The 24,821-nt window shown below is 38.4% G+C and overlaps 3 protein-coding genes across 16 annotated transcripts in view; 2 read left to right on the forward strand and 1 right to left on the reverse strand.

Annotated features, from left to right (window-relative positions):
- The window catches only part of nAChRalpha4 (nicotinic acetylcholine receptor alpha4), a 154,245-nt gene extending 148,111 nt beyond the window's left edge, over nucleotides 1–6,134 (forward strand). For all 11 annotated transcript variants that reach the window (XM_043426737.1, XM_043426704.1, XM_043426686.1 and 8 more), the window contains one exon: nucleotides 777–6,134. In XM_043426737.1, coding sequence (XP_043282672.1) covers nucleotides 777–968 — 192 coding nt within the window. In that variant the 3' untranslated portion in view covers nucleotides 969–6,134. The remainder of the gene's footprint in view (nucleotides 1–776) is intronic.
- Nucleotides 4,979–17,484, reverse strand: LOC122414891 (aminopeptidase N-like). Of its 4 annotated transcripts, none has more exons than XM_043426578.1 (18): nucleotides 17,380–17,484; nucleotides 13,692–13,891; nucleotides 12,623–13,007; nucleotides 12,353–12,444; nucleotides 12,012–12,280; nucleotides 11,773–11,928; nucleotides 11,300–11,602; nucleotides 11,038–11,218; nucleotides 10,813–10,963; nucleotides 10,387–10,468; nucleotides 10,046–10,229; nucleotides 8,327–8,525; nucleotides 7,949–8,226; nucleotides 7,584–7,768; nucleotides 7,330–7,497; nucleotides 7,001–7,141; nucleotides 6,829–6,910; nucleotides 4,979–6,725 (listed from the first exon to the last, which is right to left on the reverse strand). In XM_043426578.1, exons 2-18 carry the CDS (start codon nucleotides 13,881–13,883, stop codon nucleotides 6,528–6,530), a joined length of 3,246 nt encoding a protein of 1,081 aa, XP_043282513.1. In that variant the 5' UTR covers nucleotides 13,884–13,891; nucleotides 17,380–17,484; the 3' UTR covers nucleotides 4,979–6,527. The 4 variants fall into 4 exon arrangements, with proteins under 4 accessions (XP_043282513.1, XP_043282507.1, XP_043282498.1 ...); XM_043426572.1 differs by lacking the exon at nucleotides 17,380–17,484 and adding an exon at nucleotides 16,294–16,510; XM_043426563.1 differs by lacking the exon at nucleotides 17,380–17,484 and adding an exon at nucleotides 14,675–15,386 and having other exon boundaries at nucleotides 12,353–12,438.
- Nucleotides 17,485–19,262: 1,778 nt separating this feature from the next.
- On the forward strand, nucleotides 19,263–24,783 carry LOC122414916 (aminopeptidase N). Its single transcript, XM_043426587.1, has 14 exons — nucleotides 19,263–19,559; nucleotides 19,742–20,004; nucleotides 20,093–20,281; nucleotides 20,463–20,618; nucleotides 20,752–21,081; nucleotides 21,383–21,533; nucleotides 21,644–21,770; nucleotides 21,868–21,961; nucleotides 22,066–22,276; nucleotides 22,469–22,676; nucleotides 22,791–23,068; nucleotides 23,162–23,361; nucleotides 23,560–23,736; nucleotides 24,054–24,783. The coding sequence occupies exons 1-14, from the start codon at nucleotides 19,479–19,481 to the stop codon at nucleotides 24,526–24,528; spliced, it is 2,940 nt and encodes a 979-aa protein (XP_043282522.1). The 5' UTR covers nucleotides 19,263–19,478; the 3' UTR covers nucleotides 24,529–24,783.
- Nucleotides 24,784–24,821: the final 38 nt, after the last annotated feature.

Here is a 24,821-nt window from a genome sequence, read left to right on the forward strand (position 1 = left end):
TGATGAAAAAAATTGTACAAGTACATGACGCAGTTTTTCGATAAACATTGATTTTCTTGACGAAAAAAAAATCAAGAAAATCGCGTTTTTCGCCCACTGCAAGTGAATAGCCCTAAAGGTTGACTTTGCTATAAAAATAGTTCGTTTCCGGCTTCTTCGAATATTGACACAAAAAAAATCAATCCTTTTTTTTGTAAAATTAGCTGTTCCAACGGGATAGCGATGAAAAAAATATAAACTTTCTAAATTTTACAAAATTTTCATTCCATTCCTGACATTATTTTGCCTCAAAACGAACAAAACTAAGAAAAAACAAAATTGTACAATAGAAGTTGTACAAAATTCGTATTTTTCCGGCTGCGTTCACCAACAAAAATTTGAATTTGGGTCAACAGCAGAAGAGCATCCTGCGAAGCTAGCTCCGAATAAAGGGCTTTTCTATTTAGATATTTTTTATGAAAACAACACGAAATAATAACGGGATTTGTAAACAGTCTGTGGCAACTGCTGTGCGGCTTTTAACAAAGGTCCACATAAAAATCTCCTTCTCTCATAAGTTTACCTTCCGTTTGGCCTTTTTAACTTCATTTTAACTGTACTGCTTAAATTATATTTCCTAACATACTCATGGCAAGTAAACTCAATTTTTCGTGATATTCCGCACGAAATGAATCCGATTTCCGCAAACACAATCTTTGTTGCATAACCAATGAACGATAGGATTGCTCTTTCGATAGAATTCCAATGTCTCAATCATTTTATTTCTTTGCTTTCAGGTAAAGGAAGATTGGAAATACGTTGCGATGGTACTCGATAGGCTATTTCTTTGGATATTTACGTTGGCCGTTCTGGTAGGAACGGCTGGTATAATATTACAAGCGCCAACACTGTACGACGACAGAGTTCCTATCGACAAGAAATTCAGCGAGTTCGCGACCACAACGGTAGTGCGATGTCCGCCACAGTAGTCTCCGCCCGAGCCCTGCACCGTAGAAAAAGACTAGCCCTAGGCATCCTTCCCTAGGCGTTTTGTCCCAACTTCCATCTTGCCCCTTCACGCTACTGCCCACCCTCTCCGAGTAAGTGAGCACGATGAAAAAGCGAAAAAAATGACAAAAAAAAACGAAAAACAAAACAATCAAGATCTGTTTCCCCCCCCCCAACGAGCAAAATTACGGTAAAAGGGCTCCGAATACGAGCAACAAAAAAAATGAAGGAAAACGTCTCTTAAGAGACAACTCACACAAAAAAAATATTAAGTATTCACTGAAATACGCATATACCTTGCTTATTTTCGATTCATTGAACAAAGATACACAGTTCAAAAACAAAACGATTGAATTTGGTTATGAGACGACGAATTTTTCAGTCCCACGATTGTATATTTCGCAGGAAAGAAACGTGTGTCGCAATTAAAAGGAAAGAAAAAAAAGGAATAAAAAATGTTTAACGAAAAGAAACGAATGTAAAGTTATATATACTTATACTAGTCTGTGCTCAAGTACTCGTAACAAAGCTGCCACTACTTAATTCGTTAAATTAACAGATAACGCAACAGCGACTATTGTTAACGATACTGTGTAATATAATTGCATAAAAGAGAGAACAAAACGATGATTAAACACTGAATTACATAACTCAATGGGATTATCAGATAGGCGGCTTTGCCAGCCTCGAGGATAACAAAAAAATACCTTTTCGTTATGTTATTGTAATTGGTGATTGAGAAGATATTGGTAAGACAGGGATAGAGGAAATTCTGGACATCGAGTACTTACCGATCTGCCATAGATGATTATAGAGTTATATATTTAAACAAACAAAAATTATATATATGAATATATATGATACATGATAAATTATATACGTATGTTTTATAAACCCGGTACCCAGCCACAAAATATACATAAATATTAATCATCGCGAAATAGATGAATATTGATAGCAAATAATATTAATAACATAAATAATAATAATAATAATAATAATAATAATAATAATGAAAAAATATGAATAATTATTCCGGAAAGCGATTAGAAGTATGCACATACGTTTTAGAAACACCATCGTCGCGTATAATGGGGGGACATTCAGAACAACATTTTCCTGAGTCATCGAATAAGTTTACTTTACTTATTAAGGAGCTAAAATTTGGACTGTGTTAATTCAACAAGATTTCCGAATACTTGGGGGAATTACACACTAATTTGCAGTCTGTTGTTCGATGGTGAAATAATGATTTAAAGTCGTGAAGAGAAAAAGACACGAAATAATTGATTTATGTTGTCCCATGATACAAGACGAACATCCGATGGGTCGGTCTTTCGAATTCGAGTTCCGCGATCCGGCAGGATTGAACAAATTTCCTGATCGTCTCATTTTCAAAATTATTTCCGGATGATATTACGGGTATTATTTGCAATGAACAATCATTCCTCGATTGCATGCGCGTTAAAATATGAAGAATGTTCAATGAATCTATGATCTTTAATCGGCGAATGAGGGATGAGCAGCAGACATCTTAAGAAAAATCTATTTGTATATAAGCTACGATACAAAACGAGTAAAATTGTACAGATTAAAAGATAAATGTTTCGGTGGTGCACAAGGATTTCGAAAGACCGCTCATTCATCGTAACACTTACGCAGCCTGAGATTGATGTATTTTGTAACAAAAGTAACGAAAACGTTGAGCAAAAAAAATAACACGAAGGAAAAAAAGAACCAAAAAAAAAGAACAAAAACCAATGAAAAAATGTCGTACGACGAATTATAAAGAGTTAAGCTAAGCAACACTGTAGGATAAGGTGAAGTAAAGCATACGAATTCTAAAGCTGATAGTCGTAGGGAGTTGAACTGACGATCCCGTTGTTCAATGCCGTTATTAGCTCGTAGTCGATGTCACTGTCAGTCGTCTACGTTAATATTTTTCTAGTTAGACACACACGCAATTTTTATGGTAATTAAAGATTATCGAAATTTGTGACCGATAAGGATACATCTATATGCAATATGCAATATATAACATACAATATCATGCATTATATATTATGAGGTATGTGTTTGAAGAAGAGAGAGACGTGAAAAAACATTGACTTTGTCCAAACTATGTGATTCGCATTAATTAATCTTTAGTTATTTTAATTATTTCATGTTTTTTTGGTACTAATGGAAAAATCGAAAGACATTTGATCAAGCAAACCAGTGTTGGCAAGAAAATGTATTCGTTGAGATGGAAAAATGATGTTCCAGAAATGGAAAAAAGTTGAAAGCATCAATGTATCTAAACATGGAAAAAAAATTGCAATTTCCATTTATGATGATTTCGTTCGAATCACGATATCAATTCAGCAAGTATTCCATAGGTAAAACGAAGACGTGTGAAAATTTCTGAGCCTGAAAACTGTCGGAAGGAATGTTGCTGAACTGACGTTTGTAAAATGTAAAAAATTATAGAAATTTTTTTTTTCCGCCTCCCGCTTTCAACACATTCGAATCATTCGAAATCAGTTTAACGTTAATCCTTTTTTTTATACACGATACTAAACAGTGATCTCCTAATTATTATAAAATCGTTATGAATTCACAGAAATGATTACAGCAGCCAATAATTGGAAAAACATTGAAAAAACAAGAAAATTTCGCACAAGCAATTAACGTAGACGTGAATAATGTTTGAAAAATCGTAACGGAGCAATGAAAATCGTGAACGATATATATAGACGTGATCTTATGTCACAGCTGTGAATACGTAAAGAAAAATACTCATCGATTATTATTATTATCGAGAGCAAAAAAGTAATTGCATTCGTGGTGCACAACTTACGTGATGGGTTGTAAATATTGTGGTTTACGTACATGAATTAAACAAAATACGGATATGATGTAATACCTGTAGAAAGATTTGTGAAGTCCCAATCACCTACTGCCAAGAAATATTGAAAAAAAAATCTTCAAAGCATCGTAGAAAGGGAATTATAGAAATATTATTATTTTCACATGCTTTTTCGCATATAGGAATTAATGGCATTGTTTCGAGAGAGTTCTTGTCCTCTTTGACTCACGTTGGAATAAATATTCGACGGGATCACAAGGCCACAGAGCAAGCGATGATAATGGAGGTGAAGATAAATTTGCAGATTGTAGAGAATCAAAGGGGAAGCACGAACACGGTGGTGAGAAAAATTTCTTTCGAAGTAGCTTGAATTGCAGACATTAATTAATCGATTATATTAAAGATGGGCTTGATTACTTGGTCGTCCAGGAATGAGGCCACCGAATATTTGAATGCAGCTCGAAACTTGCAGTCGTCTGTACCAATTTTTGTGGTGGCTTGAGAAAAATTTCATCTTATAATTAAGAGTCATTATTTGTCGACTATTTCAGTATAACCGCAGAAAAATACGAAAATTGTACTTGAGAGACATCATACTTGTTGCCTGGCTCATAATCTGACCTGAAGAACGGCAAGGATCTTGCACAGTGCGGAAAAAAGAGGCAAGAGGACGAGAAAAGAAGAAAATTTGAGGAATTAACTCTGAAGAAAAATAGTAACGAACGCACACCCCGTTTTATAACTTAGCACGTACTTACACAGACACACGCGCACGCACACATAAAAGAATCAAGATCCGGAAATCCATTTCGACATTTTATGTCCAGCCGAAAAGTATCTACCGACTATAGCCAAAAAATTAAACCAAAAACAAGATGTATTTACTACAGACAGAATATAATTCGTGCTCTTGAGTCCGATAGAATGATTAATAGCGTTAAGTTATTCGATTAAGCTGTAAATAAGCGTGTATATATAAATATGCAGCGTCAAAAAAAAATCCTTAGATAAAGGGTGTGCGTTTGTCGGTGGTATTTTTTACGGCCATAATTAAAAACATACCTTTTTCCGTGGCGACAAAAAATGAAAAAAAAAAAAAAAAAAAAAGATAAGAAAAAGAAAAACATGCAACAAACAACACAGTCCAGGGAAACTTTTCTTCGTATTATTACAAATATTACAACAAAAAAAAATATTCTGCATCAATAATTTTACAACTTACGGACCGACAGTTTTCATCGGCATCGCACTTTCAAACTCGCATTCGTTATCATGTGCGTAACACGCATTTTCGTCTCAGTCATATTTTCTTTCAATTTCCTTCTCCTTAATAATAAATTAATAATTAAAAATCAATAATAATAATAATATTAACAATAATAATAATAATAACAAACATTTTCATTATCGATTCGTTCTTCCGGTGGGCCATCCCATCCAAAATAGCGATTACGTGTTTGTAGCAGTGACGAAACGCACAAAAAAAAATAACGTCTAGGTCAAGTGTCGTTTCACGAGGAAAAGTCTCGTTGTGTTGTGTATGCTCGTGTGTGCGTGTGGATGTGTGCGTGTGTCTCCTGTAATATCAACGTCATTGAGAGTTTTACCGAGCGAACACTGATCCGATTATTGTGAACATACTTTAAAAGTCACCCCTGTAGTGTGTACCGTACGATATTCGAATGGAAAAATAAGACAAAAATCACAGAGCGAATCTCGCTGGAAGCTTCAACAACTTTGAAAAAGGATCCGCGCGTGATGGACAAACAAGGCGCGCAACTCTCGAGCCCAATGTCTTGCGAGAATTCCCGCAAAGGGAATAAAACAAATGAAATAAATTAAAAAAATTAGCGACAAATAGATTTACGAAATCGAAATAGTGTTTATTGATTACGATAATAATAAATTATGTTAACGATACTGATAAAGGAGAAAATAAACGAGAAATAAAATATGGAATATTTAAAATAACCATAGAAATATCGTCGTCGATGAGGTCAAAGAAATAAGAGATCCATGCAGTTAACGAATGATTATTATAAGTTAATGAATATTTATTGTTAGGCACACAGTTATTATGTATACCTCGTGAAAATTTGTTAAATATGTATACTACATTACAAAAGCAAAAGAAAAAAAAAAAAAAACAAAAGAAAATGAATGAGAAAGGAAATATCTGTCTTTCCAATGGTGTATAACGAGAGAAGAAGAAAAGAGACATTACTTGCTGCTTGGTTTTTGTAAACATGCTTTTCAATGAAAAAAAGCATAATGGAAGAATAAAACTTGTTGTCGTAGAGAATCGTCTTATTTCTGCAAGGTTGGTCAATGAGTGATTAATGATTATTGACATGCGAGACACGTTTTTTTTTTGACTATTTTTCAAGATATTAAATATCGAACTTTTTCTGCAAAAAAAGAAATATCAATAACTTTTGCTTCTTTTTTTTGGCTTAGAAAAATTATTCAAATTTCATTAACAGTGGAAAAACTTTCGAAATTACGAATCGGCGTCGTTGTTTCAAGATGCCGCAAATTTCGATTCGAGAGAGTATTGAATTTTTTCGTATGTGACTGTGAATCGGAATGTTAAAAATCTACTTAGTGCGATGTCGAAGCAATTGAAAATCGATAATTGGGTTAACTACGATGGCCATTTTTAAGCGGTTACGCGAATCAAGAGATAATGCCACTACGCAGGGAGATCTTTGGGGGTTTGTGAATCTTGTATCTCGGCATCTCGTAACGTCGTTGTGTTGCCTTCGGATATTGGATTGTTCGGAAGCGACGTTATAAACGACACGGAAGCGTTAGCTTTAGCTTCCAAGAGTGCTGTTACGTAGCCAACTTTTTTCAGGCTCTCGTAATTTTTCGCCTTGAAACTCTGGAACTAAATGAATGAAATTGATGTCGTGAATGCGAGTACAACGATCTGAGCAATTTTTTGTTTTCTGGATGCAAATCATTGATCGATGGAAATTCAATAGACTCACGTCCTCAATATCTTTTTCGCCGGCGAAACCAGTGGATGAAGCATCCAAAAAGGCTGTAACAACCTTACAGGACTTGGGATACCTATCGGAATGAAATTTACATTGGACTATTTTTTGTTTCACTGTATAGTAAAAAAAAAGAATTGAAGTTTTGAAAAAAACGAGTGAAAACCTTCTAGTGATGTTTTTCCAATTGCTCTGGACAAACTTAAGGGCAGCTTGGGTAGCAGCTGGATAAATGGAGAAGCTGTCGAGTATCACGAGAGCGTCCTTTTCGTCGAAGCTATTGCTGTAAACTATCTCGTTGAGGACACTAAAAAAGTGAAGAAAAACTTTGATCTCCATAGTTTGTTCACCGCCTTTGTACTTGGCCGCCCCTTGCATGAGCCGGAAATTGCAATCGTGCTTCGATATCGGAAACGAGATAACTGAAGGAGAAATACGGAGAAAGAAAAAGAGGTTCAAAAATGGAGAGGGAAGAAGCGAGGAAGAAAAACTCACGCCTGCAGCAATGACGGCACTTGGAAACAAGCCAACGAAGATAACAATGAATTTCTCTCATTCCTGGTCGTAACGTTGCTGAACTTTTGCTCCCACCATTGCCAGCTCAACTCGCCATTTAATTTTGCAAAAGCGCAAAGCAGACTGCTGCGCAAATAACTTGGTACACTGTAAAAACAACAAATTTATTCAACCCATCGAAAACGATTGTGTGCTCGATGCAACAACTGCTTCCTTGTCCCAGTAATTATTACTTTTTTTTTATTGGCAACTCTGGTAAGCGCTCAAAACCAGCATAATGTCTCTTGGCCCAGGTGAGGTAAGCTGGACAACTGAACATGCAGGCCAATTGATGGGAGATCATTGTTAACCGAGAACCTTCTTCGATTTTCTGACCGACTCGGTTAAAGAGTGGTGAAACGAACGTCAGCATACGTTCCTTTAAGCATGAATACACAATTCGATTATATCGATCGAGTGAATTTACGTGATTCAACTTTGAAACCCTCATAAATGAAATGTTGACACAAACTACTAATCTGGTCGACGCTATGTTAATAATAAATATAGAAATATCAATTCGAATGAGAAATGTTTTTACTAAAACGAAAATCATTACCTGGTATTCGGAGTATTCCGGGCTGTCATAAAGAACGAGATTCAACTTAATCGCGTGCTGCAGCAAATAAGCCCATGGCTCAGGTTCCTGCTCATTTTCCGGGAGATATTGGATGACATCGAAAACAACGGAGTAAGGAATGGAGCGAACGAAAGCAGCGCTAAATAGGTCATCGACCAGCGAGGCTCTCGTTACCGGCGAAAATTTGGAGTGATTCTCTCGCAACGCTGCAGCGATCAACTTCCAATTCTCTTGATCGTAATTAACGCGATAATATCCTGAATTTAATTACAACAAAGTCAATAAACCCCATAAAAGTATTATAAAACCACCTGGACGAGAAGATACGAAAATACATATTTCGAACGAATAAATTACCCGACTTCGATGGGTTGAAAACAAACCATGTTTCATTGTTTGTTTCGTTAGCAGCAACACTTTGAAGCTCCAACGTAGTTTCAGCCTGATTTTTAATCCATTTCAAAGTAGCATTGGAATTTTTATCGCTTATCCAAGTCAACGGTATGTGCCACAGTTGTTGGCTTGCCGAGGAAAGCTTGTCGTAGCTGAAGCGAGCCTGGAAAATGTTAAAAGTATCCTTAAAAACGTTCTCTGCAGGTTCTCAACCTTTTCAGGCGTTGAACCAGATCGCCCCAACCGCCCAAAACATTTCTCATCTCTTCAAAAAAAAGCCAATTTCGATTCATTTGAGTGCAGAAAAAATCAGCTGCTGCCATAGTAAAAAAAATCATTTTTAATAGATTTGTCCACCAGAAACAAATAAAAATGTTACATCACAAATGCTTCTAATGCTTCCGAGCGGTTGAACACGCACCAGAGTCGAAAGTGACATAATATATGTTCCGTCTTCTTAAGAAATCAAAAGTATATATATCTTCCTCATGTATAAAGTGCCTCACGTACAATAGTCATAAAATAGTAGTCTCTTATCGCAGACAAGAGATAAGCGTGGGTAGAATAACTTCCATGGATATATACGTGTAAAAACACATGTCGCTCTATACACATATGTATCGTGTCAGACGACACTTGAAAAACCAACTGTACATACATGCATATTTGATCCAACGAAAGAAACATTCCATCTCATTTCACCTGAGTTTCCGCTAAAATTGACAGCCAGAGGATTTTTTGGGGTCAATGAATTTAAAATGGGTTGGAGATCCAGTCGCTGCTTGTACAATGAGCAGTTAAAAAATATAAACTTGGCTGTGAGAAGTGAGGCGAAATATTTATCAGTCAAAAAGTCTTGTTACCAATTGAGAAGTGAGATAAGAGAAATCCATCTCGTATGATCGATTGACAGGTTCGTCTTCGATAAAAAGATGCTTGGGGATCGGGAAAGAGAAGAGAAAAAATGAGAATATTTTTACAGATCAATGTTCACTGGTCCCCTTTCGAAGTGGCTCATATTCGTCGACATTTCTATGTAAGAGGAAACAACGTTTTCTCTTTTATTACCCGGAGAAAACAGATTCGCTTTGTATAGTGAGGAGAATATTTTTTTTCAAGAATTTTCAAAGTATTTACCCACCGATTACAAAGAGCATAGCATTTTTTTGAATTTTCAAATTTATCGTCCCTTCAATTCTAAACAGCTTTACGTCCATAGCAAAAAGTGGTGCACGTAAGATCTATATTTCGTTTTGCTTTCGAGCGTTATTCGACGCATGTCAGACTAGCACTTACTGATAAATGGAAATATATTGCAAATCATAAATTTTGACTGTCAGTATAGTAAATTCTACGATAAATACACGGATATACACCGAATACGTGTGACATTTTGCCATATATATAATTTTTTTCAGGCTTGCCCGAGCATACTTTACAATATAAACGTTTCAAGGGACTGAAAAGATTTTTTACTATGCTTGTAGAGAAAAAGACTCTTGAGTCTCTTGAATAAAGGTCTTTTTACTATGGTGGATAGAAAAATATTTATTACTGCTCTTCGAATTAACGCTGCAATCCAGTCCGTATATACTGTCCCCGAGAAACTATATTCCGAGTACTTTCCTCGAGATATTTCGGCCTCGTTTTCTCCGTGAACAATAGCAACTTGAGTGAGAATACCTGATGCACGATTGCCGATCCAGTTTCATAGTTTCGCGTAACAGTGACGAGCGGATATCCTCCTGCCGTGCTCCAAAGATTCATAATTTCCGGTAAATTAACGTCGCCTTCCGGCTTTTCATCGGCTGTCGAATTTACGGTCATGGCTTTCCAGAAGGATATGACATCGGCATTGCCGCCAGACCTGACAAGGAATATTGTTAAACCTCAATAAGCGCCTGATAACCATTATACGGAAGAAGTTACTTCCTCAATGAATAACAACCGAGCTAGTAATACCTCAATAGGATTTTCAATTTTGAAAGGTTTGAAATGTTGAACAAGGACATAATAATACCCACCACCTTGAAACGAAAGATAGGTATCCGGCACGAAATTCCATCGAGCTTAATGCGCCATGCAACATGTTAATCAGACATGCACCTACGAGCATTCATTTTTTAAAATACTTTTATTCCAGAGTATATCCAATTGGTTTTCTTCCAATGAATATTAGGGGAGGGTTGATCGATACGTAAACAGTAATGGATTATTCGTTGTTATTATTCATCGGATACGATGGACGAAAATTATTCTGAATAATGGATTACGTTTAGCTCATAAAATATGTAACATTCGTTTCATCACTGTGGCAATCGTTCGATTCGAGTTGCATTTTAAAATTCACAATCAACGTTGGTCCAATCAGAGTAAATAATTCGTTCATAATATTGGGGAAAGCAAGCATTTTTGTGACTAATTGAAATAACTAAATTCATCGTGCTCACCGATCGCGTAAGCCTCCGATGTGTAGTAGGAATTTGAATGTGTAGGTTCGAGTTTCGATGTAAGAGATCTCGCGACGCTGTACCCAGCAACCTCGAATGCATCCGGTTGAACGTCCATGACAAGAGTAGAATGATTAAATTCCGCGTCAATCTGTAATTGTGCGGTTATTCATTACAAGATTCGCGTCGAGTCCTTAAGGATAAATCGTATGGATAGAAACTTGCATCCTTCGCGAGACGATGCTGAAGATACAAAAGTGAACTTTCGAGGATCCAATTGTCAGAAGAATTTTGGCTGTTGACCACTCCACCGAGCCACTGTTTCCCCAACAAATTTATTAGACTCATGAGAGCGAGCTCTTTCGTCACTTTGGATGAGTTATTTTTCACTGCATACAAAGCTTCTCTGCAGAATGAAAAACTCTTTTATTATGTCAATTCCTAAACGAAATGTGCATTAAAGTAACAAATAAATTTTAGTGCTTACTGAACCATAATGAGACCTGGATAAGAAGAATCATAGTCACTAAGACGCTCCGAAATTATGTCTAATTTTGGTATCGAAATATTAACACCAAAAAGAGTTGCAAGATTCGTATAAACGGACTCGATTTTATTCACTAAATACTGCGCCCCGCCAGGCTGCAACTTTTCACCCCAAAAGTCCATCGTCACGTTTCCAATTGTCTTTTTACCCAGACTTTGAACTTGTCCTCCCGCTACTGCGACTACATTTTCGGGAGACATCGGCGGTGTTTCCTCGAACGTGTCCGAAACCCAGTCGTTCGACCTTTCGGAATATTCGCCAATAATGCGTTACAAATATTGAGATGAAAATGGTTAATAACTTCGGAAGGAGTGTCGGTCTAGCAACGCTTGTGAATTTAAATTTCATCTAATTTCACGTCACTGATTTTGATTTAAAGTTTTTTTTTTGTATAAGATTCACCAATTACTTACAGTTTCGAAGAATTTTTCAAAGGCATGTTTGTGTAAATCTTCATGGTGAATGGACGTGGGAGATTGAATTGAAATCGAGCCTTCATTTTGACGTCATTGAAGGCCGGAAAAACGTCCAGGAGGCTTGTGGGTTGCATTCGAGAAGCTCCGACCCACCTGAGAAAATAAAAATCGTACGTGCATATTGAAACCATCAGAAGGTAAAAAGCTTGTAGAAAGAGGAGAACTGAATTTCTAACTTTTCAATACTATTCTCGCTATTATTCCTGGCGTAAACAACGTAATTGGTAATGGGAACTTCGTAGTTGAGTATCAAGTGGTATTCCCCTGATTTTATTGCTTTCTCGGGATACAGCACTAGAAATCCAGCTTTTTCGTCCGTTTCATTTCTGTTTATTGCAATTTTCCTTGTTTCATTTTTAACCGATGACTCGGTTGTGGAAGATTCAGTCAAAGGTGTGACTGTTGCCTCGGTGGTGTTGGCAGAAACCTCGAATGCTTTCATTTCCTGTTTCAAATTGTTCATAATTAAAATATAACAGCAGGAAAATCGAAGCGGTTATAATGGGACTTGACTCACGGTAGACGAGTTCTGCACTTGGGCGGCATGAGTCGTGGTTTCATTCGAAGCGTTTTTCTGCCCCAAACTTGATGCGTCAGCTGCAACTGTTCCTACATTGATAATTAACATTGTTTTCATGGCTGAAGCACAGTTTGTGGAGTTAAAGAGTCACTAGTTCATTTGCACGTAACCCAAAAGCTTTAGGTCAACGAATTTTCGATTTTTTTAATCAAGAAAATCAAGTAACGCTGAGGCTCGATCAACACGCGAATCGTAATCGATAATTACCGTTTGCTGTTAAATTTTGGGCTCGACTATCGTCCGCTTTTGATGAGGTTGAGTTCCCAACGATTTCCGTGTCATTGCTCGTCGCCGACCTTTTTCTCCGCGATTTGAAATCTTCGGAATTTGTTGTTTTGCCAGAGACCAACGTTGCGCTGGTCAAATTAACGTTTTTGGCGTTCAGCACGAGCTGGGGCAAACTCGAGCTTCCATTGTACTGAAATTCTATCGTGACATGTCCCCGCAGTTTGGTGACTGTATTGCCCTCGATAATCGGCGAAAGCTCGACTCGATAACGAGAGGGCGACAGCGACTTGGAAAGCGAAAATTTAGATGACACGACGTGATCGCATCCAACGTCGCTCTCGATCAGAGCTAATGTGTCGTAAACCTAAACAACGAGACGATATTCCGGTCAATTATCTCTAATGGCATCTCACTTGATAGGAATCATGAAACGATGGATGTTCGAGGCATTCAGCGTGGAAAAAATTGGGTAGGATTCAATAATATGTCAAATAACCAAATTGTAGAACGGTCGATATTTCGACATTTTAAATAATGCTGTAACATCAGATTGGAGAGAAATAAGTAATTTGAAATTCTTATTTCCGATAGACTAATTAGCAGGTGTTTAACCTTCTTCGAATTCGTATTTATACTCGAAAATTTTCGATGTACACGTGCTTCGAACCTCGAAGCTTCTACTTCATTTATTTTCAGCGTTCAAAGCTCTAGTCGAATCGATTTATCTCCATATTATCATTCGAAGTTTATAAACTCGAGATTTGAGCTGTTTGAAATTTTAGTCTTTCTAAAATGTTATCCCCATTCGTGAAAACATCTTCAATTGATTAACAAAATTGTTGTGATTCAAGGCGATAACAACGTTAATAAGAAACGTAACGTTAGTGATAGAGATCGTCGTTGGTGATAAAGAAAAAACGTGATCGTTCCGAATGAACGGATGAATTAAACGCAGAAGAGAATCTTCCAAGCAAATAAGAACGTAATCGGTAGCTTCGTATGTATGTTGAATTGGAAAATTGGATAAAAAAGATTAATAGCTATGAACCTTTTCTTTTGGAATGGATCCAATATAAGCACCGACAAAGCCGGCAGCAATGATGATTACAACGAAGGCACTTATAACGAATGCTGTTTTCTTATGAGACATAAAAAATCCACCTTTTCTCTCGTATTCAATGTCGTTTAAGCCGAGATCGCTTGTCATGAATTCTGATCGGCTGTTGCCAAATTGTGCCATGTTCGAGGCTGAAAATAATAAATTACAAAGAATTAGCCTCGCGATTATCATCGCTGGTAGAACACAAATTATTATCCTCGAATGCAGTTATTTTGGAGAGTGAATTCGCTCAAAAATTGTCACAGACAATAAACGATCGTGTGCCCGAAAAAAAAAACGTTAAACTTGGCCTCCAATTTTTCCTTAAATTTTATTCCCCTGACAAAAAAGCCGTAAGTCAAGCGTCTGCCAGTCGCGTCGTTAGGACAAGACGAATGCACACGCAATAACCCGAGAAAGGCCGAGTTTAATCGTCTTTGTAGCGCCGATCAAATATCTCAAAAAAAACGCGGACGTTACGAGAATCGTGCGAAAAGTTGCATTGTTCTCGAGCCTCTTCTTCAGCATTCTCTCACTAATGACTAGAAAAATCAACGATAATCTGAGCAATCTTACGCCGCTAGTTAATTGAATACATCCATTGGAATATTTAACATCAAGGCGTCTCATTTATCGTCGTACATATGTGGCGTGTTATCACATGTGTCATCGAAGAACCAACAGAACCAATATGTCTATCATTGTGAATAAATTTCGCTTCGAGTTGCCATCAATTTTGTTCACTGGATCAAAAAATATTCAATGAATACCAAAAACCTTTTTCGGGCTCCAAGATATTATTCGAATTTCGAATATTATTCGAAAAAAAATGCAACCATTTGATTCTGTTTGGTTTCGTCCTAAATAGGATTTCACATTTCCATCAATACTGGCGAACACTCGAAGGAGACTTGATATTCGTATAATTGTACCATCACGTTTCATCGGCCTGTTCTTGAAAATTTGATCAAAATCCGGGAAAGGTCCCAACGACGGCATCATCTTCGTGTCACAAAGTCAAAAAGCGATGGAAAAAATTTGCTCGCTTCGAGTCCCTATCACGTGCAATCATTTATATATTAATGTACGTGTACTCCGTGAATACGTGTATGTACACGCGTATCCATAAGTCCCTGTGATCGTTAGGTAAACGAGGGAGAAGCGGAGCAAACTAGTCAATTGTACAGTCGTTAAAGTAAAACCTACGGTACACACGTCCAAAGCTTTCCACTACCTCAAGGCTCCTCATGCCGGATCACGATACCGCTCAACATGAGTAACGCACGCCCGTAATCATTTCCCGCCGATGATAAAGACGCATTCAAAATAACGTACGTACTGCTTGCAGACGCTTCTGTATAAGCCTAGATAAACTTGAGTCATTAAAAAACGAAATTGAGTGGAAAAATAATCGCGGACGAATATGGAACGATTCTGGTAGAAATTCACTCGTTGCTTCTGTCTTTGATCACACAATTGACTCGTATATAAGGAGTCCTCTCGAGCCTTTCAAATTTGAATGTTGCGCAGATATTTTTCAAATAATATACCGAAACCGACACCAGTCTGCACAGCGGTCCGTTTCGATTGATATTCGAAGCAAATTTCAACGGTAGACAAAAACAAATTTTTTCAGCGACGCTACTAGAATCACGTTGAAAAAAAGCCACAAAACTGAAATGGTTGTTCGGCGTCGTTTAAAAATTATGGTCGATTATCCGATTGTATTGATTGACTGGAATGCAAATTACTGGTAGCTTCACTCGCGAATTACAGATTGCTATTTTCACAAGGCCGAGACGCATGTTCACACACAGACGAACACCGCATAGTCAGATGTGTTTAGTTTAGCGCAATTTGTCCGGGCTCTCGAAGCCGGAAAAACTATTCTCACGTGACGAACCAATACAATTAACAAGTTAATCGGAAAGTATTTTCAAACACACAGAAAACTCGAATAGAACGATAAGTTTTTATCCTCGATCACAAATTAACGATCGTATCGATTATGAAATTTATATATTTTTCTCTAAATCGACAGACAAATAAACGAACTTGTATTTTACGTTGCACTGCGACACTAGACCAAAAAACTGTCCAGTATCCGAGCACGGTATCACGATGAAATTCTTTCGATGAACTAATTTTTTCGTAATTTTCATCACCCTTTATAAACACTTCTCAATAATGGCCGATGGTCATGGGCAATTCGGTCAAAGTTTGAGCGACCATTGACGTACGTACGTTACGCGAGTATACTTTAATATCCGGTCTCGAACAGCGAGGCCTACGCAAATCGTTGATAAAGAAAAAATCTTCCCTCGATAACTATGATGACGTCCGCAACAATGCTATTACATGGAGTTATAGATATATGACTTGGAATGCACGTGCAGCTTCCATCGATTCAGCTCCGAGCATTCGATGAGGAACAACGTCGTGCAAATCGATGTTTCGGGTTGAATTTGCGAGTGCAAATATGATATTACTGCTCTTTTATTATTATTTTAATGAAAATTCAATAACGAGATCAAAAGCAATGGAAACTCACATTGCCTCCGAGCCAAAGGCTCCCACGTTTGTACCGACCCTCGTCTCATCTTCTACGATTTTTTAAAATCCTTCGAATATTCTTAAATGGAAGAAAAATCGTTAAAAATTCAATAAATTCGGTGTAACAATTGACACTCAACGAAAACCGAATTTTAACACTGTTTTTCTTTAACAGGAAACGTTTCAGCCTGAAAACGCTCACGCGACTACGTGACTTTTCAGGTTTGACTACCGTACAGGTAGCGCACAATTAAGTGTTTCCACCTGTGCTGATTGTTATACCTCGAGATGCTATTCGTTCGGAGCGAATGTTAGAACTCTCCCACCCAACCAGCCAGTATTTGAGTTACGGAGATTGTGGCTGGCGCTGTATTTTTTTAGTCGTAACAGCTTTATTGTACGATATTCTAGTCTCCACTTATTTCCATCTTCTCGTGCCCTTATGCTCACATTTCAATCAAAACATTATCAAGTTAAAGCTTCGACAAACAGTGGTTCGTCGTATTAAATAAGACGAATTTCAACAGGAAAACTGTCATGAAAATGTGATTCCGACGTTTCATAAATACTCGAAACGCACGAAAATTAGCAACTTTTGGAGAATTATAAATTTCAACTTCTCACTGACAATCTCTTCTAAAAATAATCCCACCTTTTTTCTCATCGTGAGTAGGAATTCACTGTCGAGTATTAATTTGAATATTTCCGTACAGCTGAAAGTGCAATCGAAAGAAAAATGGATGGAAAAATCGTTGTGCAAAGAACAAAATTGTACTGAGCTTACTGCCGGCTTAAAAAAATAAGTGCGAGAGTATTTCAATAAATAAATGTAACTAAAAATGAAAATAATCCTAAAAACGAAAAAGTGCGTTGTTTTATCGTGTTGAAACGTGTCCGATTACCCATGCATGACGCGATATCGCATTTTTCATTTATTCGTAACATCACGCGGTGGGCATAAATAATTATTTCCAAGTGATTTCGTCGTCGTTAGCTGCGTGTTAACAAGAACAACGCTTTCTGCTATTACAGACCGAAAAAGATTTTGAATTTGACAGATGTTTATGAGTTTAAAACGTCTTACCTCTCAGTATTGATCGAGCAAGTGGAACGATAGACGACGTCGAAGGTAAAATGCAATCTCGACGTCTTTAACACGCCGACCCTAATGCGTTGTGACTGGCCTGCTACCGATAGCAGCTTCAGAATCGATGCATATGCATACATATATTCATAGATCCGTGTATATAAATATAGACGAATTGATGTCCTCGCATATAGGGACCGTTCCATTTCGACTGAATCCACATCTTTTCGCTCTCATTTCAATCCTGATCCAAGTATTCCGAGTATTATTTTACGATTAATTTTGTCACGTCAGTCGAGATATTCCGCGACTCTGAAAATCGCATTTGGATCCTCACCGCTTATTTTGAATCGTTCAATTTTCAATATCGTGTGATATCAAATCGAACGTACGAGATGCCGGTGCCTCGAGCTCGCATCGTTTCCAAAGCTCCTTTATTAAAAAACTTTTGAAATGGCAATATTCAAGATCCGAAGTTCACGCATTATTTTTATTCGTTTATTTCTTCTATAACTAATTCCTTTTATGCGACACGATAACCCAGTTACAAACTACTTCATTGTACTATTTATATTGACACGGATGTATATATAGTGCACTCGTTACACCGAGGTGAGAAAACAATTTGATGAGAGCGAAGGTTGAATGGACATTGAGACCGGTTGCGGGATGAATGGACCATTGTACGCACCGACGCAAAAACACAGACGAGCAAAAGCGTCACGTGAAAAGATAGAAGCGTACACACACGGATCTTTATGTAGGATGAAACTGTGAATTTTTGCAAGACGTCCATACAAAGAATAATTTTCGAATCGTCGTCGCGAATTCAAAAGCTGGTGACTACCGAACTTCCGATTGGCTGCATACAGACCCGGGCTGGTACCAAGATAGTCGGGCTCAAACGTGACAAAATGTATAAAGTTGAGGAACGTATTATATATTTATGTATATGTGACGACGTAGATAAACATCGCTTGTAGGCAGATCGAATGGGGTAGGAAATGTAACTACCAATTCAATGCCATGGCATGTGTCTTTGGAATTGGTCACGATTATGGATTCAGTATTTTCTTCTAGATCCAACGATTGGGAGAGCATATTCAAATATTTTTTACAAATTAGGTCAATGTAATGAAGATAAAGCAGAACGTGACCAGGAATTTTCGACGTATCGAAAGATAATAGTAATTATTATAAATGACAGGTCGTGCATTGATCATCAACAAAATAAAATGAACGGCTCTTGGACTCGCGTGAAGAACGTATCAACATCCATGTATCTGACATAATCATAATTATCGTGACAAAAGCATAATCGAACTGAAAGTGACGATGGTACGTTTACATTTAACGCCATTGACGTCGACGAGTCCCTTCTTTTCCTCCATCAGCATCCGTCGTGGACGAAAGCATCGCTATTAAACGATGTCCATCAACGCTTGTTCATCGTGGATACGTCACGTGCAAATCTCCGAATTGGATAATAATGGTCCCTTGCAATCTCGAACAGTCGCCGGGATAAATGAGGGAGGGACGAAAGAGGCATCATCGACACCGTTTGTAACGTTTCTCTGACAAGTGGTTAAGAGGGAATCCGTGCTATGACTTTCGAAGAGTAGAGTTCTCCTCTCACTCCTCCGCGGCCCGGTGATCACGAAGTCCGGAGGTAAATTGTGCGAGTGCGTATTTTTTTACCTCTCTCTTTCGTTAACGTTTTTTTTCTCAATCCTCGTTCTCTTTCCCCCTCGTCGTTCTCTTTTTCTTTTCAATGAAGCTAGCAATGACGACGAAGGGTTTTCCCCCTCGTACGGAACGTTAGGGATATTATTTTTCTTGAATGAGGCGAATAACTGTGGTGTATGTGGTCACAGTAGTTCGGGGACTACGTTAGCTCGCGGTCGTTCCTCGAGGTCCCGAGCTCGTTATTCAATAGCATTGCGAAGCTGTTAAAATTGAAACGTCGAAGGTCGTTCGTGGCTCGTTCGCGTATTGATTAATCGTTATTTTGGCTATCCTTGGATCTTACGTTTCGAACGGTATTTTTTCCGCCCTCTTATCGGAGAGTCGCAATTTATCGGTGAAAGTGATCGAACATGACACTTTCAGGCCCCCTTGTGGGGCTCATTCTCATTGGCTGGTTAGCCAGTTCCGTCAATGGTGGATGCAAGCTTTGCGTAAGTCTCTTAACGTCAGGCAACCATCGAGATATGCGAGCGAATGCCAAATTTGGATTTGTGCGACTTTCCAAGTTTTCATTACACCGCGATATACTCATCGGTCTATTTTGTGGCTGCCTTCGTTTTTCCAAAGTATCCTCATCCTCGTAACAACCTGATAAGAATCATTCTCATTATAGAGCCATCCGAATGACCTCAATAGATCCAGACGAAGCATAGATTTGAACGATGTGCTTAAGGTACCGACTTACAGACTACCCCGCGATCTGAGGCCGATAAACTACAATCTTGAAATAAAGCCCGATATTCCGAAGGCCAAATTCACCGGGCAGGTCAACATAACCGCTACATTGATGACTGGGGGTAGCACGATAAAGCTCAACACAAACCACGACATCAAAATTGAGGACGTACAAATAAAGTTTCTTGGGGTCCCGGAAGCGTGAGTGCTGATATTTCTTTTCAATCGTTTATTTTTATGACTTGAAGTTTTTCAAAATAATTGAACTATCGAATGGTCCCTTGAAAAGATCTTCGCAGACTGATGTCGTCCAGTGGAGATTCAACCAGCAAAAATCTGAGTGGGTCATCCAAATGGCTCAATTCACAAATCCTAATGACACTTGTGTAGTATCCGTTAAATACTCTGGCAACATCACGACCAATGATACGTTGGGTTTCTTCAAGAAAGAATACATGTCGTCAACTGGACAAACGCAGTAAGATCAGCCACATTCAACATAGATGTTTAACCATCGAGATTGCGACAATAATGAATTAATCATTTCGTTGAATTTGTGTTCAATTAATCGCATTAGATTTCAAATTTTATCGTTGCTTTGTTGAATTTAACACGATCGTTTCAGTATGTTTAGTGACACGCGAATTCGTACGTTCCAGTGCATTCGTCGCGACTCAATTGAGGCCGGAAAACGCGAGGCGATGGTTCCCTTGCATAGACGAACCGGAATACAAAGCTACGTTTGAGCTCAAAGTGGCTCGACCGAAAAATATGATGGCTCGATCGAACACGCCGATTAAAATGAGTGTTGAAATGTAAAGAAAAAAAAAAAAAAACAAAACAAAACAAAGAGAACCAAAGCAGTGATAATCATTTTTGTGGTTTTCATTAGATTATAGTTCGTTTAACATGACATTTTTTCACGAATTTTTCATTAAATATTCGAAGGCCGGGTGATCCGGAATACGTGATGGATCATTTCGAAAAAACACCCGAAATTTCGACTTATCAGCTGGCCCTCATGATATCCGACTTCGAGAGCGTTGCACCAACGATTCCGGTCGATGAAGTCGAGAATCGTAAACTCGAAATAAGAGTATGGGGGCGCAAGGAATTTCTCGATTCTCTGACGCATGTCCCAAACAAAATCGTTCGGATAGTCAACTATCTTCAGAAGTATTTCAACAAATCCATCGGTCTTCCAAAACTCGATATCGTAGCAATGCCAATGTACACAGCTAGTAAAGCGTCGGACAGCTGGGGTCTGATGTTTTTCAGGTAATTCTTAACATTTCAGGTTTTATTTACTTATTTTTACAAATTCCCACTCCCTACGGGTTCCACATATTCGAAAATATTTCATTAAGGCGGTCACCCCGTGTGGTAGCCGGATTTTTTGGGGTTTTTCCGCGATTTTTTTACGGCGAGGAAAAAAACATTCCAATTTTATTAGTTTGATTTTTTTCCTCGCAGCAAAAAAATCGAGAAAAAACCCCAAAAAATCCGTCTGCCACACGGGGTGACCCCCTTAATCCCCCCAATCTAATAGTATACTAAAAAGTAGTTTTATTCTTTTAAGAGAAAGCGAATTAAGCAGCAATCTTGTTTGGAACACTGCATACGAGCTCATTTATCAATGGATTGGACAAAGGATAACTCCTTTCAGATGGAGTGATGCACAAGTCAATAAAGCTCTGAATTCTTTTTTGGCCTCAATGATTACAGTTGACGTAAGAATGATTATTCGATCGGGAGCTTTTCCTGGCAAAATGCATATCGATGAATAAACTCGGTAGAAGTTCTATTGAAAGATATTGAGCCATATGATTTTACGGTACAGATCGAGCCTGACGAATTGGAAGGCAAGTGGCCAATAACCATGCTCTACTCTCTGTACTACGAATTCGGCAAAACTTTCCCGTTCTCGAGGGTTGCTGGTATCAGAGACGAGGCTACCTCTGCCAAAAGTATGAGCATTGTCATTCACGGCTACAGAATAATACGAAAACTAACGGAATACACAAAATTATATTTCATTGCATCGTTTATTTTTTAAATCGACAGCTGAACTTATTTTCCGTATGTTCAACTACACACTCGGTGAAAAACTGTTCCAACGGGGTATCCAGAAGTTCATCGACGTCAATACTGAGCAAGAGTAATGGCACTATTTATCAAAGTAATATAAACGCTTAAAACTGATAATAGACATCGATAAAGTCTGATGAGGCAACTATTTTGTTTTGCCATTTCGCCTCGTAGAAATACAGAGAATCAGGAACCGGTCAGCGTGAGAAGTTTCTTCGCTAATGACATCTTCAAGTGTCTCGACGATGCCTTGAACGAAGCGAATTTCAGCTTGCCATCGGGCTTGTCGATTCGCAGCGTAGCAGCACCTTGGATCAACAGAGATCGAGTGCCCCTTCTCACGGTCACCCGCGATTACGAGACCGGGGAAATCACCTTCATGCAGGTAAATACCTCTTAGAGCAGAGCTAGAGAATACAGAGCTATCGCTAATCATTGTGCACTAGCAAGATGATGAGAACAACAACTGAGTGGATTTTTTGAACGAGCAACAGAACGATAAATAATTATCGAGTTCCTATATTACTTGGGCATTGAACAAAAACACGCCTGTAATTCGAATTTCTTTGGTTTTTAGACTGTTTTTCTTCGGGAAGCACGACCTCCGTCAAATGAGAAAATGTCTTATCAATGGGACATCCCGATAGCCATAATAACGGAGAACGAATTGCCAGCGATCGATCCGAAACCCGACCTGTGGATGCCGAAAGGAGATTCCCCAATAATGACAATAAAAGACATTGCCGATGAAAGCAAATTCATAATCGTAAATCCTGAAGAAATTGGTAAACCGATTCATGATTTTTGTTCAAATAATGAAACGTTAAATTGAATAATATCGAATAATCGCATCATGACTGCAGATTTACTCGACGATTTGGATTCTGTTTTTCCAACAGGCATGTTCCCGGTCAAGTACGATCCGTGCAACTGGAGAAAACTCAGCAACTTCCTTCAGAGCCCAAGACGCGAAGAAATCCCCGTACTGACGCGAGCTAAATTGCTCCACGACGCTTGGAATCTCGCTTATGGTGGAAATATAGATTTTTCGATCGCCCTAAACATGACAATTTTCTTGAAGAACGAACGCAGTCATGTGGTCTGGGAGCCTGTGTTCACGATGTTCGATCATGTTGGAACAAGAATTGAGGGTTCCCCGGTATATAGGAAATTTGAGGTAATTTGATTTCGTGAGGAGTCAATAATCAACAGAAAAACCGTAGTTTGCCTGAAAATATTTGGTTGCATAAACGATTTTTCTTTTTCTTAGGCTTACGTAAGGAGTCTCCTGGAGCCACTCTATAACGAAATGATGGAGACAGTACAACCGGGTGAGCCTTTGTGGAAAGTCCGCATGCGAGGTCTCGTCAAAAGTTTCTTGTGTCGAGCTGGCTACGAGCCGTGCGTGGCCGAGGCACGTCAGCAGTTCAAAAAATGGATGAACGATGAAGAACCTGACAAGGGAAACCCGTAAGTTGTTTTTGCCTTCTTTTCTTTTTCCCGAGTTGTCTAAACGAATGAAACTTCATAATAATCACTGAAAAATTCAATTTCACTTGAGAATTGAAATAACTCGTGGGGCTCCGGGGCGCAAAGTTTTTTTCCTAAACAAATTAACGCAGTAATTCAACAGGTTTCATAATGCTTTAATGGAATCTCCATTTCCAGAGTTGCCAACGAATTCATTTGGCCAGTATTCCAGTGGGGAACTCGAGAGGAATGGGAATTCGGGCTCCAGAGAGTCATAAACTTTCCGCGCAATTCACCCGAAAGGACGCAAAGCGAGAGAACGTATTTGTTGAAGACATTAGCGGGTTGCCCGAGGGATAAGTACAAGATCGAAAGGTACTAACAAGGATTCTTGTACTTAATAGAAAATTCTATAGTGGCTTGTTATCCATCATTAGATCCATACGTTCATGAGAATCAACGTAATCTCTGAAACCAGAAGCGTTCGCGCATACAAAACACACTATTTCGTGCCTGCTCATTAGAGTATGAATCAGTCGACTAACCTTACTTGGAATTTTCGAAATCGAAATTTGCAGCTATCTCTCTCGCACTCGCAATTGCGATATGCAGACTTAAAAAATATATTTGTCTGTCAGGAACAGTAAAATTCATGTAGAAAGAGACAAAACCGTGATTTTTTTCTTTTACAGACTGTTGAACGTGACAATTTTGACACACTACGAGAATTTCACCGATTCGGATATTCACCTAATTTGTAGCATGTTGACTGGTAATTCCGTGGGCTACGAAACACTTTTCAAATTGTTCGATACTCATTATTACCACATTAGATGGCAATACAAGAACAAGAAGCACATCTGGAACGACATATTGAATGCAGCAACGTGTTCATTCAAAACCCAAGAAGGTTACAACATGGTGAACGAGCTTTACGCGAGGGTCAAGACCTCGGAGACGGATGAGACAGTTTTCCAAAAGGCCTTGAAAACCATCGAAGAAGAAATTAAATGGAGTAGGACACATCTTCCTGTTATCGACAAATGGCTAAACTCGCATTTAACCATAGAAGAGTTAACCGGTGCAACCGAAAACTCCACAACGACAGTGGCTCCATCCACGATCGTCGCGGACAGCGTCAGTTCTGTCATCCCGATTGCGGGCTAAATTGATAGGAGTTGAAACATCAACGCTAACGAATATTAACATCGATAGGAGAGTCACGTTGATGCAACAAACTGCTCTCCATACAGGATATATTCAAATCGAACTTAGTATTATCGTTCGTTTTTTTTCCTCGATTTAACAATTCGCGGACAATGGGAATCCTGTCATCCGTCGAACTGTACTTTACTCGTGAGCTTATTTTATGCGTTTGTAAAATAAAATGTGAATGTCAATGAAAGAAAGGATTTAAAATAATGAAGTTTCTCTCGTTTTTCTAGCTAACTTGACCCAAA

This window comes from Venturia canescens, chromosome 1 (genome assembly GCF_019457755.1).
Source record: "Venturia canescens isolate UGA chromosome 1, ASM1945775v1, whole genome shotgun sequence".
Lineage (NCBI taxonomy): Eukaryota > Metazoa > Arthropoda > Insecta > Hymenoptera > Ichneumonidae > Venturia > Venturia canescens.